The 18,707-nt window shown below is 37.8% G+C and overlaps 1 protein-coding gene across 4 annotated transcripts in view; it reads right to left on the reverse strand.

Annotated features, from left to right (window-relative positions):
* Epb41l4a (erythrocyte membrane protein band 4.1 like 4A) overlaps window positions 1-18,707 on the reverse strand; it is a 237,217-nt gene that overhangs the window by 67,781 nt on the left and 150,729 nt on the right. For all 4 annotated transcript variants that reach the window (XM_047555669.1, XM_047555671.1, XM_047555670.1 and 1 more), the window contains 2 exons: window positions 5,957-6,048; window positions 4,507-4,584 (listed from right to left, as the gene is read on the reverse strand). In XM_047555669.1, coding sequence (XP_047411625.1) covers window positions 4,507-4,584; window positions 5,957-6,048 — 170 coding nt within the window. The remainder of the gene's footprint in view (window positions 1-4,506; window positions 4,585-5,956; window positions 6,049-18,707) is intronic.

Raw genomic sequence — 18,707 nt, forward strand, 5'->3', positions numbered from 1 at the left:
TTTGATTCACTATAAGGAGAGCCATCTTTGGGAGGAAAAAAAAGTTTTTTACTGGCCTCAAATTCTGTTCAACCTACATTTACAGAATAAATATTGGCATAAATAAATAAATGAATGTCTCTCAAAAGGAGATTAAACAACAACATGAAACTCACTTTATGTGCTTCTTTGAGTATTTCCCCTCCTCACTATCCACTTTTATTAGAAATAAAGATGCCTATAGCCAGGTGAGGAGGTGAGGCGGTGCGTGCCTGTAAACCCAGCTACTCTAGAGGATTCCAAGTTTGAGGCCAGTGTGGGAAACTTAGCAGACCATGTCTTAACATGAGATACAAAGGGCTGGGGATGTAGCTTAGTGAGCGAGCACTCCTGGCTTCAAACCCAATAACACCAAAAAAAGAAAAAGAAAAGATATGGCAACATTATTAAAAAAAAAAAAAAAAGTAACTCCTCATCAAGCTAATTGGGACATTACCAGGAATGAGCTACTCTGAGAATTAAGATGCCAAATTCCATCCATGACAGTACTTCATGTTCAACAGTTCATGGGAACTGGAGTGGAGGGGAACAAGTTGTGATAGGTGTCCTTTCACCTGAAATTTAACTATTTTTCCAAAGGTATATGAGGTAGCATAAATTTCTGAAAAGGTTAAAAAAATCCCATAGATAGAGCAGAATTCCATTATTAAAAATGACTTGAAATATGAAGATGTACTGACACCACACTTTCTCTTGTTTCTAGAAAGACTTGGACACTGTTACCTCATTACAGAGAGGAAAAAAAAAGATTTGCTGTGAAAATATAACCCAATATATGAACCATTGAGACATTTTATAATGAGATTGTACTTTATTATTCAATGTTACCTCTTGGTTTCTCTCTTGGGAACAAAGGAGAAATGAGAAAATCACATCCCAAAATTAAGAAGGCTAAGGTCCAGAAACATAAACTGATATGCCACAGGCCATACAGGACCCAGGACTACAAGTTTTCTGCCCTTAGTTAGTCATAATGGCACAACCTGGTGGCACAGGAGAAGGGACAGAACAATTAGCCTTTGGTTTTAAGAAACAAGCACTGTTGAAAACATATTTGTTCTTACTATGTACTAACAGAATAGTTTTATAGAGCATTCTATTTCTTTGTAGCAAAAAGTGATGAACAAGTACATATAGAAACTGACAGCATAAGGTGATAGAGTCCCTCTGCATATCTGGAGACTCTATTGTGACAGGACAGGGCTCTATTTCCATCCACTTCTCTGCCTCCTCACACTCTGGTCCATGCTCCTTTCTGTGCTGAGTGACACAGCCAGAGTCCTTCAGTCTCACAGTGAGCAAGAAGGAAAAGAAGGAGAGGAAAGGCACTTGGGTTAAAGTTTCGGATTTCCCACTTGCTAGTTAAGGGTCATTAGTTCAGTTACCTTATTTTGGGGAGCTCAAATTTCTCATCTGTATTATTGGGGATCTGATACCTCTTTGGGCAAGTCACCATACAGACCGAATAAAGTAGCCCACGTGAAAGCAAGCACCTGACACTAAGGAGGTTCTCGTGAGAACTTGGTTTCTTCTCTGCTTCATGGAATGGGACATCCCATGAGGATTCCTGTGATGTAAATCCTAGAAGAAGAACATCTGGGTTTCTGAGGGAGTGGGGTTCTCAGGTCTTGTTCTAACTTATGGAGTATTAATTCCACACAAGTTATTCATCAAAATCAAGTCTCCTACACACTTAACATCAAGTAAGGGCAAGTAAATTTTTAAGGGACTTAGAGAAGGAGATAGCATTATATAGTAAGATATTTAATTAATCAAGAATTTAATCAATCTCCATTTCAGATTGTTGGTCCCTGATAATAATAATAATAATAATAATAAAAGGGCTTGGCACAGTGGCACACACCCACACACCTGTAATCACAGTGTCTCAGGAGGCTGAGGCAGGAGAATCACGGGTTCAAAGCCAGCCTCGGCAATTTAGTGAGGCCCTAAGCAACTTAGCAAGACCCTGTCTCAAAATAAAAAAATAAATAAAGGGAAAAAAAAAAAAGAGGGAACTGGAGATGTGGCTCAGTGGTTAAGTGCCCTTGGATTCAATTCCCCATACCAAAAAACAAAGAGAGGGAGAACAAGAGGGAGAGAGAATTAGAACACCTTATTTCAGTTCAGTCATTACCCTCCAATTTAATTTTGAAATTTGATTATCCTGTATCACTAAAAATGTCTGTTTTTTTCCCTTAAGTAATGATTAGATTTCCCAAAAGATTCCTTGGCATTCTGAAATCCCTAAAATGCAGGAGAGAGTAAAGACTAGAACTCTGTCTTCCTCCATCACATACACGTACATATCACATCCATGTACATGCACATTCCCCAAAACACTCATACACATTGATAGAAATACATGCTTATATGCAGATACCCACGCTCACACACTACAGCCTCTTCATAGTCTACTATTTTTCCCCAATGCTCCAAAGCCAGCAGAGTAAAGCAGCGGGGCTGACTGTGTTTCAGACCTCTGCTTGCAGTTGAGCATATTGTGAGATTGTCTCAAAACAGTGACAGACAAGTGATGCTGGTTAAAGGTGGGTTGTGTGTTATTGTCTTTTGACAATAAACAATCTATGTGCAAATGACCACCCAATAATCAGAGATGCATCCCTGCCTAAGCTCTGTCTACAGGGAAAGAACATCTTTCTTCCAAGGGTGGTGTAAGGTTAGTGCTTCCTACGGATGTGTTCATTTGGGTTTCATTAAGATTTACTTGGCAGTTAACATCAGCCACGAAATTAGAACAGATTTAGCTGTGCCTCCAATTCTGCAAAGGTTACCTTTAATTACTTTCTTGGAAGAAATTATATTTAATATGCAAAATTCAATAACTTTCTAATAATAATTCCCAGTAGCCACAACATTTGCATTTCAATAAATTTGAGAAATCAGGTGTGGCTAAATTTGTGGAAGCCAACTACAGCATATGTTTAACAGCCTAATTATAATTTTAATAGTATAAACACTAAGGCAGATCCCTGTTCTCTAGCTCCATTTCAGTGACAAGGAGATAGCTTTACACATTTTCTTAATAACCTTGGCAGTGTTTTAGGCCTACATACTGGCTGCTCTTCTCAATATAAAAGTAAAGAATCTCTCCTTAAATTACTTGTAATTACTTCACTCTCTAAGGAGAACCTCGAAAACCTGCAAGTTAAATATTTAAATATTAATAAATATTAAAAACCAGGAATATCTATTATACAATTAACACTTTTCTTTTTAGTCATCAAATAAGCAAACAGTCAACTGAATATTATGTACAAATGTATTCACTACTAGACACTCTTTTAATGATTGCCTTTGGTCTCAAATTTAAGACTCAAAAAGCAAGTTATTAAAAGAGAAGAATTAAAATCTGGCAGTGCTGTCCTATAAACACTTGACTTGGCTTTATTTTTAAATCTCCTGTGGAAGCATTTCATTCAGTGACGTCACCAATGGAACCAGCAGAACGGTGTCCCCCCAACTGGGTGGCATTTCTGCACCCTGCTTGTATTTTCAAGACCTGGGGACCTGCAGTGCCACCTGAATGACACTGTAGCTCTTTGAAGGAACAGGTGGTTAGATCTGATTCTTTGTGTCTCTGGGCTCCTGATATCACACCCTGCATATCACAGACTCTCCACTGAATAAAATGAATTTTAAAAAATCCTTTTTCCATAAAGAATTCACTTCTACTTTTAATGCTGGTATTAGAAAAGGACATAAGCATCTACCTAGCTGCATGACAATCAGGCTTCTTCTCCAACAGGCTAATAAAATCTGTCTCATGGTTAAAAGCAGTCTGTGGAGTTAGACTGCTAAGGTGTGAATCCCATCTCACTGTTTCTTAGTTGTGTTACCATAAGAAGTAACTTGGCCTCTCTGAGTCTCCGTTTCCTCATATATTAATAAGGATGATATTACAGAAGATTATGATGACTAAGTGAAGCAATAAATGGAAAACACTTAGCACAACAATGGCATTCAGAAGCTGCTCAAATAAAGTGGAGATATAATTAGCATTGCTGTATGTTAATTACTATAATATACTTTATATTGCATATCTTTCATATACAATATAAAGTATATGTTGTGTTATAATAAGGGATCAACTAAAGGTCCTAAGATCACAATCAATCAGTTAATATCCAGAAAAATTTATTTTGTTTCATCACAGAATTAGAAATAAGTGATAACTGTATCAAAATTAAATTCTGAAGACAATAAGTTCTACTATGCTCTAAAAGTCCTAAACTTAACATAGCTAATACAGACATTAAGTATAGTTAGTTCTGGAAAATCATTTTGTCAAGAAAGTTATAGTAAGTTGTTATGCCTACAAAAATACATTGGCATTCTGGGAAAAATAAAAAATTTAAATCACATACTTCATTATGCATGTATGTGGGCAGCTGAATTAAATACTTATTTATAGCCACACACCCCAAGGAATAAAATTTCATTTACCTGTACCGATGCTTATAACCTATGGATCCAAATTTGCTGAGTTTTCTTGACAATGAATTTGATTCTGTTTCAGGCATTCTAATAAATTTTAAAAAAGAAAACCAAAGACTCATAAATGCAGATACTTGTATAACAGTTGAGCATAAAGCTGTATTGAAAACATAACAGTGCCATACTGTTTAACGAAGCTAGTGAAAGAAACAGGAAGTGGCTATTTTAAGCTAATGTGTGAAGCACAACCACGCCTTAGGATGTTACATGTGTATGATACCAAATACTCATACTTTCTGAAGACTATTAAACACATTATTGTCCTAGGAGGTTTTAGTTGTGACTCAACTTTCTCTGTTTAAGTCATCCTGGGAATTTTGTCACTAAGCTGATTTACTCTTGCTAAGGTTCTCATAAGTCAATCGTGTCAGACATGGTGGTTCACCCTTGTTTGTATAATGTGTTCTGGGACTTCCCATTCCAGGGTGCTTTCAACAGACACTGCCATGGCTCCCAGCCCTGTCCCACTGACCTGCAGGCAAAGCCTTAGGCTTCCTGGGCCATGTTCCTCCCCTAATGCAAACCATAAAGAAGACTTTGGTCATTTTATAAAAATACTTCTCCACTACCATGCAATTCACTAAATTGTTCCATACAAATCAAATAGGAATAAGGGAAAGAATTCAATCTTGTTTTAATTTTTTTGTACAGAAAGATAAAGCAATAAAGATTCAAGTATTACCTGCTAAAATTTTGTCTTATCTTCATGGCACAAGGGTGTGAAACAGGGAATAAGTGTCCCCACAATCCAGTAGTCAGTTCTCTGTCCACATCTTACTTGCCCTCCCCGGAGGGCTGCACATAGTTGCTGGCACCCTAGTCCTGATTTACCAGCACATGACACCCTCTCCTGGTGGCCCCTTCTCATGCCCCTCATCTGGCTCTTCCTGTCTTCAGAGCTCAGTTCATGGATTTTTGAATTTTCCTCTCTTTGTTTTCTCCACAGCTGATCTCAGCCAACCTCTTCTATATTAAATATCTACTAAAGTTAGACCATCAACCTTCACCTTTCTAGTGAGCCCTGTATACCTAACTGTCTTACCACATCTCCACATGAATTGCTCACAGGCATTTCAAATTTAGTATGTCCACAAAACACTTGATTTCCACCAATGCCAGAGATGCTAGTCAAATCTGCATTTTCTACATAAACTTTACAAAATTACCCTTGATCCTTTCTTATAGTATAACTAATGTCTACACTGTGTTATGTACATACATGTATGTATACAAACATGTATGTATCTGATGCTTATATAATGCAATCCAGAGAACTGAGCCAAAATAAATTAAAAGAGAAAAGCCTTTAAATTTCTGTTTAAGACAGAATTCTTGTTATAAAAACAAATGCCATTTTCACTTATTAGAAATGGTAAACAAAACTTTCCCATTAACATACCTAAAAAATGTATGATGTTCTACACTGCACTTCCAGAGATGCTTGCAAGCAGTTTTACTTCGAGCTTCAAAAAAGAATGAGGTTTCATTGCACTGAGAGAGGGAGAGAGAGAGAAAACTGAATTACTGGCCATAACACTCTTTAGATAGTCCCTCCTTTAGGTAATAGAAAATTAAGTAAGCAAGATTATTAATACATAAAACAATAATTATTTCTTGGTAACTATTTTTGGAAGGCTGCATTAAAATCACTTTCCACTAATTGAAATTACAAAACATAAATTCTGTTTAAATCTTACTGCAATCACCTTCATTATCTACTTCTACATCATTTCACAACTATGCATAATCCAGGTGATGGCACTGAATTACTGCCAAATCTCCCATCATAAATCGACACTGGCTGGCAAGCAAAAAACACTGACTGTGTGGAAATCATTTCCCAATAAAAAAAGAGATGCCCATAAATCCAGCCTTTAACTATAATTAAGCGATGTACCGCTCACACTCAAACTGATGTCTAAAGAACCTCAGGGGTTGGGGGTAGTGCTCAGTGGTACAGCCCTTGCCTGGCATGTGCAGGCCCTGGTCAGTGCCCAGTAACACACACACACGTGCACACACACACCACACGCAAAAGATAAAAAATTTCACAAGGAACCACTGAGAGGAGCAGCCACCATGCAATGTAATCTGGGCAAATCAAATAACATCTCTTATTCTGAGTTCTTCTCCATTCTCTATCAAGTTATTGGGTTTATTAAATTAAATGATGTGGTAGATATAAAATGTCACATAACAGGTATAAATATCAATAATTTTAATCTAGCAGTTATTTGATTCTTTAATATACTTAATACAAAAGAAACTAAGGCAACATTAAAGGTAATTCTAATTTTGTATGAGATACCTATTTTTGGCAGTACAGGAGATTGAACCCAAGGGCTCTTTACCACTGAACTACATTCCCAGCCTATTTTTTAGAAACAAATTCTTGTTAAGTTGCCCAACTGGCCTTCAACTTGTAATCTTCCTCCCTCAGCCTCCTTAGTACCTAGAATTACAGGTGTGCACCACCACACTCTAGCTACTATTGCTTAGAGTTGGGGTTGTAGCTCAGTGGTAGAGCACTTGCGTAGCACATGTGAGGCACTGGGTTCAATCCTCAGTACCAGATAAATAAAGGTATTGTGTCCATCTACAACTAAAAATATTTTTTTAAAAAGACACTATTAGTTTAAGTGACTGAACAGAAAACCAAGCAGAATACAATATAAATGCTATAATAATAAAATACAGGCTCTGTGAAATTACATAACATGATTTAAAAACCAAACTCAAATCTCAAATGCAACAGTGCCTGTGAAAGAGGTTCTTACAGACTCGAACATAAAACTGTAAGCACAGAGAAATAATTGAAATGATTTCTCTTCCACTTTTAATAAGGACAGAAGATTCACATGGGTGAAATTCTTCCCAAGTGCAAATGGAATGATGCTACCTAAATTAGCATTCTATCTGTAAAATGAAGGGATGTGATGGAAACAAAGCCAACATATCCATGTTACAGAAAGGTGAGCTATAATTCCAAAATCTTGAAAAGCAGAAGGAGAAATTTAGGATGATTCTCAGGTTTCTGGCTTGCATATTAGTATTAAAATATAGCAAGTGGGGTGGGGGTGGGGATTTGGATGGCAAGGGATTAGATAATAAGTTCAGGTGGAGACACTTGGATCCTGAGGTGCCCATGGAATGCCAAGTGGGTCAGTATAAGCGTGCAGGTGCAGAGTTCAGGAGAGAGGTCACATCTACTGACACAGGCAATTTTGCCTGAGAGGAAATGAGATAGCTCAGGAAGAGAATGCAGAATGGAATTACAGGAAAGATGCTTGTGAATGTGGAGTGAGGGGGTCAAAATGAACCAGGAGATGATGGGGAGAGAGAGCACAAATCTCAAATGACCCAGAAAGGTCAAACTGGGTTTACTCATTTCACAGTGAAAAATCTTTGGTGACTTCTGTGAAAGGGTAGGGATTATAAAATTAGAGCTGAGGACAAAAAGTCAATGAATTCAGAAAATGCTTTCCTCAATAGCAAAAGAAACCAGGGGTGGAAAACAGGGAATAAACAAAGCACACAAGTTTCTTGAGGGTAACATGGGAAAGTCCAGGCTCCTATCAGGATATGCGAGTTCTTAGGAGGACTCTTTTTTTTTTTTTTTTTTTTTTTTTTTTAATATTTAACAGCCAAGTGCAGTGGCACATGCCTGTAATGCTAGCTACTTAGGAGTTTAAGGCAGGAGGATTTCAAGTTCAAGGCTAACTGGATAGCTTAGCAAGACCCTATCTCAAAAATAAAATAAGAGCTGAGGATATAGCTCAGTGGTAGAGCACTTACCCAGCAAGTACCAGCAGCCTCTGTGTTTAACCCCAGAACCAGAGAAAAAAATAAATAAAAGAGAAAAGATACACACACTGTACAAAAGCCAAAAGTTACCAAAACTCAATCTCCCTCCTACCACTGGCCCCGCTTCCCCTTCCCTGAGTCTACCACCATTTCTATTATAAGGTATGAGTGCTTTTGAGGGAACTGGATTATCTTCAAATGTAATGAACAGGTCAATAAGTTAAAAATAAATTTGCTTGTGATTGCATTCTGTCAGGATACATTATTAAGACAAAGGGGACACCAGGACAGGCTGTCCCTGCCCTCCCAGCTACCAGCTTCTCAGATGAAAACCTGGTCATCTCCCTGTGCCTTTCAACAGCAGAAGCACTAGGTGTGGCAGCACGTTCTGGGCCTTACCACCTAGAAGTGTTGGCTAGGAAAACTGAGACACAAACACTCTCACATTTTAGCAAAACCATCTATAGATAAGGTATGATTTATGTACTATAATCAATTTTTCAAAAACTTAGTTATGTATAATCCAATTTTCAAAACTAGAAATTAAAAAGTGTTAGGTGTTTAAAATGCTATAAAATTCATGACCTCCAAACCTCAAACTTTTCTTAGACTGGTTTTTGTTTCATCCTTCACATTAATGTCCCTGTTCTTTTCCTTTTCAAGAACAGATCTCATCACAGGATACCTAAGTCTTCATATATTTTTTTAATCTACCATTTCTTAATCAAAGTACAAAAAGCATATCAAATCCAACCAGAACTAGGTTTTTCTCAAGTTTTCTTGGGTATGAATATATTAAAAGGAACAAAGAGCTTCCCTATAGGCCTTCTGCCACAAACAAATCAAGTAGGGGCTCATTATCCATTTTTAGAGGGCTTTCAGACAAGCTGCCTACTTTTTATCCTATTGTTGGCAAAAGGCTCTAACTACCAAAAGAAGGGTTAACATAACTAAAACAGGAGCTAGGTATTCTGAATAAATTCTGTGTATTTTTGCCATATGCAGTAACTGTTGACCTGAATGAACTGGCACCATGTTTCAAATGTCTCTTTCCGTCACTCTTCTACCTATTAATCTTTTCCAAATGGTCAATTAGTACATTTCCACTGATCCATACAAAGATAAGCAGCTTCCTAATCAAAGCACTTCATTTTAAGATCCTGCTAAAATACCTTGTCCAAGAATCCAATGCTTGCTTTTGCAAAATTACTTAAATACTGTTAACAGTTTAGTCATTTCATGTCAGAAGCAAGGATATTGTCTGAATTTATTTCTTTTTGTTTTATAAACTAATCAAGTTTAGGTTACTTTTATACTCAGATACCATATCATGTGGATATCATTATTCCTTGGGGGAGTCTCTCCCTCTCTCTCTTTTTTTTTTTTTTTTTTTGTACTAGGAATTGAACCTAGGGGCCCTTAACTACTGAGCCACATCCCCAGCCCTCTCAATTTTGTGAGACAGGGTCTCACTCAATTTCTTATGGCCTCACCATAAGAAATAGGCATGTGCCACAGTGCCTGGCTTTGTTCCTTGGGACTCTATGTAAATCTGCCTCAAATTCCCAATTCCATCACATGCAAGAATTCAGGATCTGTATAGATTTCCACCTAACTCCCTCTGGTCCTTTCAGACTCTTTACCCATCTTTGCTGGCTATGGCTCTCTTTGCAAACTTAGAGAAATAAATCTACTTTGCTTAGCTTCTCTTACACATGTTGAGATTCCTGACAGTATCACTGAAGGACTTAACACTGTATGCAGCACAGCCACTTATGCTCCCTGGGTCCACTCCAGCTTCACAGCCTCCCAGAAGCCTGTGTCCTTGACACAAGATCCTCATTGACTGTACTCTAACTGGTTTCCCCCTGTTTCTGTTTGGGGAAGCAGCCACACAAGTGGATGATGCCCTACCCAGCCTCCCTAGAAGTATAGGGATGAACTTAATTTCATTACTATATATTTGTACCACATCCAAGGTTACTAGAAGCAACCCAAGATATACTGTGTGAGTCATTATTTAAGAGCAAAAGAGATTTTTACTTCTAACATTGGAAAGATGCCATCATTGCATACATACTTGAAGACCTACAGCAGAGAAGCTTCTGACAATGTTCCATCAAGGTAGGACAGAGGGGACCTCGCTCACCACCACACCAAGGTCGGTCACAATCGCAGAGCGAGCCAATGGGTGAGCCAGCCCACCTGACCTCCACACTGAGGTCCGATGCCATCACTGAGCGACCCCGCCTGACCCCCCACACCGAGGTCAGACGCCATTACTGAGCCTGCCTGCCCCCCGCCCCTACTGCTGAGGGACACTGCAATTGCCTCTGTGCTGACTCAGCGCACCCTCGCTGGGGCTCCCCAGCTTCTTTGGAGGCTGGTGCAGGCATTTTGAATTATTCCTGAGGGCATGGCCATCATCATCAGAAGGGTGGCTCCCTTCCTGAGACACCTACAGGAGACAGGAGGCCCTTTGACAGGACTCAGGATTCAAGAAGAAGAGGTATTGAGAGACTAGGGACCAACTCAGAGCCATCAGGTGAGTCTCTCCCACTGGGCGAGGATCCCTGGACGGGGCAGTAGTCCCAGAACGCAGGGAACTTCATGGAGTACAGTGAGACTCCCCGGCTGGAACCGTGAACCTGGTCAACCAGGAACATTGCAGAGGAGGGCCGCCCAGCAAGAGGCTTCAGCGCAGAGCAAGGTTCCCAGGCCCAGGCGGCAGGACTAGACTGCAGGCAGCTTCTCAGAGGAGGGCCACAAAGCGAGAAGCTTCTGCGCAGGATGAGGCTCCCTGGCCCAGGCGGTGGCTCAGGTCCCCAGTGAACGTAGTAGAGGAGGGCCACTCAGCAAGGGAGTCCCTCGTAGGGCCAAGCTCCCCATCCCAGGTGGTAGGCCCGGACCCCTGGGAACATCGCAGAGGAGGGCTTCCTAGTCCAGGCAGTAGTTCTGGACCAAGGGAATTTCTCAGAGGAGAGCTGCCCAGCAAAACTTTCCCACCAGGTGAGTCTTCCCCACTGGGCGAGGTTTTCCCACCAGGGTGGTAGAACCAGAGACACAGGCCCAGACCAGACCTACCCAAGTCTGCAGTCTAGACCCCCTTTGGCTGGCCATCAGTCAACAAGTGAAGGTGCCTCTGCCCACTGACAGGGAATATACCCCACCTGAAGGCCACCACCCCTAGAGGGGCAGCTTCCTTGTGTAGCACTGCATTATCAAGTTCCTCCAAGACTTCAGGATACTGAAGGCTAGGAGTTAAGTTATTGGAAATCTACAGGGACAATATTAGTCAAAAGAGGAAATCTGCAATATCTCAGAGTTTCACTACTAGAGGGGTAGATACCTAAGCAATATGAGAAAACAAAGGAAGAAAATGTCCCAAACAAACCTAGATGCTACAACAATAAAATCCAATGACAGCATGGCAGAGAAATGTCAGAAAGGGAGTTCAGAATGTACATAATTAAAATGATCAGAGAAGCAAATGATGAGATGAAAGAGCAAATGCAGGCTTTGAATGATCGCACCAATCAAAAATTAAAAGAAAATGCAGGAAGCAAAAGATCATTTCAATAAAGAGTTAGAGATATTTAAAAAAACAGACAGAAATCCTTGAAATGAAGGAAAAAATAAACCAAATTAAAAACTCCATAGAAAGCATAACCAATAGGATAGAACACCTGGAAGAAAGAACCTCAGACACTGAAGACAAAATATTTAACCTTGAAAACAAAGTTGACCAAACAGAGAAGGTGGTAAGAAATCATGAACAGAATCTACAAGAATTGTGGGATATCATGAAAAGGTCAAATTTAAGAATTATTGGGACTGACTGAGGAAGGCTTAGAGAAACAAACCAAAGTAATGAACAATCTATTCAATGAAATAATAACAGAAAATTTCCCAAATCTGAAGAATGAAATGGAAAACCAAGTACAAGAGGCTTATAGGAATCCAAACACAAAAAATTACAACAGACCCACACCAAATCATTCATAATGAAAATACCTAACATACAAAATAAAGACAGAATTTTAAAGGCTGTGAGAGAAAAAAATCAAATTACATTCAGGGGGAAACCAATATGGATATCAGCAGATTTTTCACCCCAGAACCTAAAAGCTAGAAGGTCCTGGAACAACATTTTTCAAGCTCTGAAAGAAAACAGATGCCAACCAAGAATCTTATACCCAGCAAAACTTACCTTCAGATTTCATGATGAAATAAAATCCTTCCATGATAAACAAAAGCTAAAAGAATTTACAAAAAGAAAGCCAGCGCTACAGAACATTCTCAGCAAAATATTCCATGAGGAAGAGATGAAAAACCACGATATAAATCAGCAAAGGAAGGAAACTACCCTAAAGGAATAGCCAAATAAAGGAGAAACGAAGTCGTGTCAAAAAAAAAAAAAAAATGAGCCAAATGACAGGGGTTACAAATCATATCTCAATAATAACCCTAAATGTTAATGGTCAGAACTCATCAATCAAAAGACAAAGACTGGTAGATTGGATTAAAAAGAAAGATCCAACAATATGCTGCCTGCAAGAGACTCATCTCATAAAAAGAGATACCCACAGACTAAAGGTGAAAGGATGGGGAAAAACATACCATGCACATGGACTCAGCAAAAAAGTCAGAGTATCCATCCTCATATCAGATAATGTGGACTTCAAGTCAAAGTTAGAAGGGATAAAGAAGGACATTTCATACTGCTTAAGGGAAGCATAAATCAGCAAGACATAACAATCATAAATATCTATGCCCTAAACAATGGCTCATCCATGTATGTCAAACAAATCCTTCTCAATTCCAGAAATCAAATAGACCACAACACAATAATACTAGGTGATTTTAACACACCTCTCTCACCACTGGACAGATCCTCCAAACAAAAATTGAACAAAGAAACCATAGATCTCAATAACACAATCAATAATTTAGACTTAATGGATGTATATAGAATACACCACCCAACAAAGAGTGAATACACTTTCTTCTCAGAAGTACATGGATCTTTCTCTTAAATAGACCATATTTTAATCCACAAAGCAAATGTTAGCAAATACAAGAAGATAGAGATACTACCTTGTATTCTATCAGATCATAATGGATTGAAATTAGAAATAAATGACAGAGTAAAAAACAGAAACTACTCCAATACCTGGAGATTAAATAATAATGCTATTGTATCATGAATGGATAACACAAGACATCAAGAGGGAAATTAAAAATTCTTAGAGGTAAATGAGAACAAAGATACATCATATCAAAATCTCTGGGACACTATGAAAGCAGTACTTAGAGGAAAATTTATTTCATGGAGCGCATTCAATAAAAGAAGAAAAAAATCAACAAATAAACGACCTAACACTACAGCTCAAAGCCCTAGAAAAAGAAGAACAGAGCAATACCAAAAGTAGGAAAAGACAGGAAATAGTTAAAATCAGAGCTGAAATCAATGAAATTGAAACAAAAGAAACAATAGAAAAAATTAACAAAATAAAGAGTTGGTTCTTTGAAAAAATGAACAAAATTGATAAATCCTTAGCCACACTAACAAAGAGTAGGAGAGAGAAAACTCAAATTACTAAAATTTGGAATGAACAAAGAAATATCACAACAGACACGAGTGAAATACAAAACATAATTAGAAGCTATTTTGAAAATCTATTCTCCAACAAAATAGAAAATCTCAAAGACATCGACAGGTTTCTAGAGACATATGAATTACCTAAACTGAACCAGGAGGACATACACAATTTAAATAGATCAATTTCAAGTAATGAAATAGAAGTCATCAAAAGCCTACCAACAAAGAAAAGTCCAGGACCAGATAGATTCTCAGCCGAGTTCTACAAAACCTTTAAAGAAGAGCTCATTCCAATACTTCTCCAAGTATTCTATAAAACAGAAGAGGAGGGAACTCTCCCAAACTCATTCTATGAAGCCAATATCACCCTGATACCTAAACGAGACAGAGACACATCGAGGAAAGAAAATTTCAGACCAATATCCTTAATGACATTGATGCAAAAATTCTCAACAAAATTTTAGCAAATCACATACAAATATATATTAAAAAGATAGTGCACCATGATCAAGTGGGTTTCATCCCAGGGATGCAAGGTTGGTTCAACATCCGGAAATCAATAAATGTCATTCACCATATCAACAGATTTAAAGTCAAGAATCACATGATTATTTCAATAGATGCAGAAAAAGCATTTGATAAAATATAGCACCCCTTCATGCTCAAAACACTAGAAAAAATAGGGATAGTGGGAACATTCCTTAACATTGCAAAGGCCATCTATGCTAAGCCCACAGCCAATATCATTCTAAATGGTGAAAAACTGAAAGCATTCCCCCTAAAAACTGGAACAAGGCAGGGATGCCCTCTTTCACCACTTCTATTCAACATCGTCCTTGAAACTCTAGCCAGAGCAACTAGACAGACCAAAGAAATTAAAGGGATACGAATAGGAGAAGAAGAACTCTTACTATCGCTATTTGCTGATGACATAATTAAATATTTAGAGGAACCAGGAAATTCCACCAGAAAACTTTTAGAACTCATAAGTAAATTCAGTAAAGTAGCAGAATATAAGATCAATGCTCATAAATCTAATGCATTTTTATACATAAGTGATGAATCTTCAGAAAGAGAAGTTAGGAAAACTACCCCATTCACAATAGCATCGAAAAAAATAAAATACTTGGGAATCAATCTCACAAAAGAGGTGAAAAACCTCTACAATGAGAACTACAGAACACTAAAGAAAGAAATTAAAGAAAACCTTAGAAGATGGAAAGATCTCCCATGTTCTTGGATAGGAAGAATTAATATTGTCAAAATGGCCATACTACCAAAAGTGCTATACAGATTCAATGCAATTCCAATTAAAATCCCAATGACGTACCTTACAGAAATAGAGCAAGCAATTATGAAATTCATATGGAAGAATAAGAAACCCAGAATAGCTAAAGCAATCCTTGGCAGAAAGAGTGAAGCAAGTGGTATTGTAATATCAGAACTTCAACTATACTACAAAGCAATAGTAACAAAAAACAGCATGGTATTGGCACCAAAATAGGTAGATCAATGGTACAGATTAAAGGATACGGACACAAACCCAAATAAATACAATTTTCTCATACTAGACAAAGGTGCCAAAAATATGCAATGGAGAAAAGATAGCCTCTTCAACAAATAGTGCTGGGAAAACTGAAAATCCATATGCAGCAGAATGAAATTAAACTCCTATCTCTCACCCTGCACAAAAATCAACTCAAAATGTATTGAGGATCTTGGAATCAGACCAGAGACCCTTCATCTTATAAAAGAAAAAGTAGGCCCAAATCTTCAACATGTTGGCTTAGGATCAGACTTCCATAACAGGACTCCCATAGCACAAGAAATAAAAGCAAGAATCAATAATGGATAGATTCAAACTAAAAAGCTTTCTCTCAGAAAAGGAAACTATCAGCAATGTGAAGAGAGAGCCTACAGAGTGGGAGAAAATCTTTGCCACTCATGCTTCAGATAGAGCACTAATTTCCAGAATATATAAAGAAATCAAAAAACTCTACACCAAGAATACAAATAACCCAATCAACAAATGGGCTAAGGAAATGAGCAGACACTTCACAGAAGAAGATGTACAAGCAATCAACAGATATACAAAAAAATGTTCAACATCTCTACTAAAAAGAGAAATGCAAATCAAAACTACACTAAGATTCCATCTCACCCCAATTAGAATGGCGATTATCAAGAATACAAGCAACAACAGGTGTTGGTGAGGATGTGGGGAAAAAGGTACACTGATACATTGCTGGTGGGGTTGCAAATTAGTGCAGCCACTCTGGAAAGCAATGTGGAGATTCCTTCGAAAACTTGGAATGGAACCACAATTTGACCCAGTTATCCCACTCCTTGGCCTATATCCAAAGGACTTAAAATCAGCATACTACAGAGATATAGCCACATCAATGTTCATAGCTGCTCAATTCACAATAGCCAGATTGTGGAACCAAACTAGATGCCCTTAAATTGATGAATGGATAAAGAAACTGTGATATATATATCACATTGTATATATATATATACACTATGAAATATTACTCAGCCATAAAGAATAATAAAATTATGGCATTTGCAGGCAAATGGATGAAATTGGAGAATATTGTGCTAAGGGAGATAAGCCAATCTCAAAAAACCAAAGGATGAATGATCTCACTGATAAGTGGATGATGACACATAATGGGGGGTGGGAGGGGGCAAGAATGGAGGAAGGAGGGACTGTATAGAGGGAAAAGAGGGGTGGGAAGGGTGGGGTGGAAGGAAAAAATAACAGAATGAATCGAAAACTATTACCCTATGTAAATGTATGATTACACAAATGGTATACTTCTACTTCATGTACAAACAGAGAAACAAGATGTATCCCTTTTGTTTACAATAAAAATAAATTTAAAAAATAAATTAAAAAAAAAAGGTAGGACAGAGGCTAAAATGTGAAGATTACAAGTCTAAAGTATTGTGGGATCAAAATACTTGTTTTTTAGTTTTTACATTCCATCTGTACAAATTTATAGATTTAATTTATTATATATTTAGTTGGTAATCATCAACTACTTTAGGCACAAGGGGGAAAAAACAAAATAGAGACCTGATCACGAGTGACTAAAATAACTTTCTTAATAATTATAAAGCAAGGAAAGCAAGTGGCGAAACAAATTTATTCTTCACCCAGGAATACATACCAAAGAGATTATAAAACCTATGTGTGCTTTGAGAAATTTTATCTTTCTAAATGGTGAAGTTGAATGACTACAGTTTTAAAATTTAAACTATGCTGGTATATATGAGATACTAGGCACAATTTTTTTGTTTTGTACTAGGGATTGAACCCAGAGGTACTTTACTACTGAGCTGTATTCCAGCCTTTTTTGTTTTTTATTTTAAGACAGATTCTCCGTAATTTGCCCAGGCTGACTTTGTACTTGTGATCCTCCTGTCTCAGCTTCCCAATTTGCTGGGTTACAGGTGTGAACCACTGTGCCCTGCTCACAATGTTTGTTTAAATGGCTATCCTCATATTTTTAATTACTCTCTTCTAGGAATCCTGAGTTCAATCCTGGCCAATGAATTTGAAGTGCACTCTGGAAAAAAAAAAATCCAATTTTGTTATTATGTGTAAAGGGAAGTCAGAAGAAAATTTTAAAAACACAAAGTACATATTACCTTATTCTTTAAAACACTGTCTTTACACAAGGCCTAACCAAAGAATGTTTCTCAAAACACTAGTGTCGTGCTATTGGCATATAAGAATTCGACTCTCAAGTAGGATGGGGAATACTGGGGTAAGCACTTAGACCTCTCAGTGTGCTAATGTGCACTGTGAATGGCACTAGCTGGTGAGGTAGGGAGCCGTTTTCCTAATTAATGTGAGCAAAGAGCTCATTCTGCTTCCCACATGAGGAATTCACCAATGCAAACTTTGAAGCCCAGATGGTTTACTTTTGTTATTCTGACTCTTCCCTCTCCTTCATCTGTTCTTTAGAGAACCTGTACTGTTTCCAAAACATCAACATTTCTCTCTTATATGTGCACATTGACTTAACTTTTGTTTGAATGACAATTTTTTATCCCCAATCTTACAAAAGTTAAAACAATCCAGTAACAAATATTGTTATGTTTATTAAAATGAAGGTATATTTTATAAGATTTACTGATGCTCTTAATTTAAATTTATTAGTGTAACTTAATTTTTTTTACAGGACAAAGTTTATTCCTTTTGAACAAATTATCTATGCATTTTAATTATGGAAAAAGTAAAACAAAAGCAACAGCAAGTGAAGCAAAGGAAAATGTCATGGGACTGGAACACCAGGACTTTCTTTCCTGCCCTGGCACAAGCTATTCACCAAACAAGACTGGCAAGAACAAGTGATCACCAAGTTCCTTCCTGTGCAAGACTTCAAAATCTCTAAGCCCCAAAACACCAAGGCAGTTTTGACCCAGAGTTGTGCACTAGGTGCCTGTGACTTGTCCGACTTAGAACTAGAGAGCTTTCAGTCTCACGACAGCACTTTTAGACAATGTCATCCTTGCTCTACAGATAAGGAAATCTAGGTAAAATAGAACCAAGGGAACAGATAATGAATGGAAGCCCTGGACTTAAACCATGATATTTGACCACAAGTTCAGTGGTTTATCACTGAATCTGAAAGATTCCAATCAAACTATCATGTGGCATCGGGATCCAAATACTACTGAGAGGGTCACACTCAGGAACAGCTGGGGGAAAGGATGAAATCTACTCTATGGT

The sequence above is a fragment of the Sciurus carolinensis genome, chromosome 6, assembly GCF_902686445.1.
Source record: "Sciurus carolinensis chromosome 6, mSciCar1.2, whole genome shotgun sequence".
Lineage (NCBI taxonomy): Eukaryota > Metazoa > Chordata > Mammalia > Rodentia > Sciuridae > Sciurus > Sciurus carolinensis.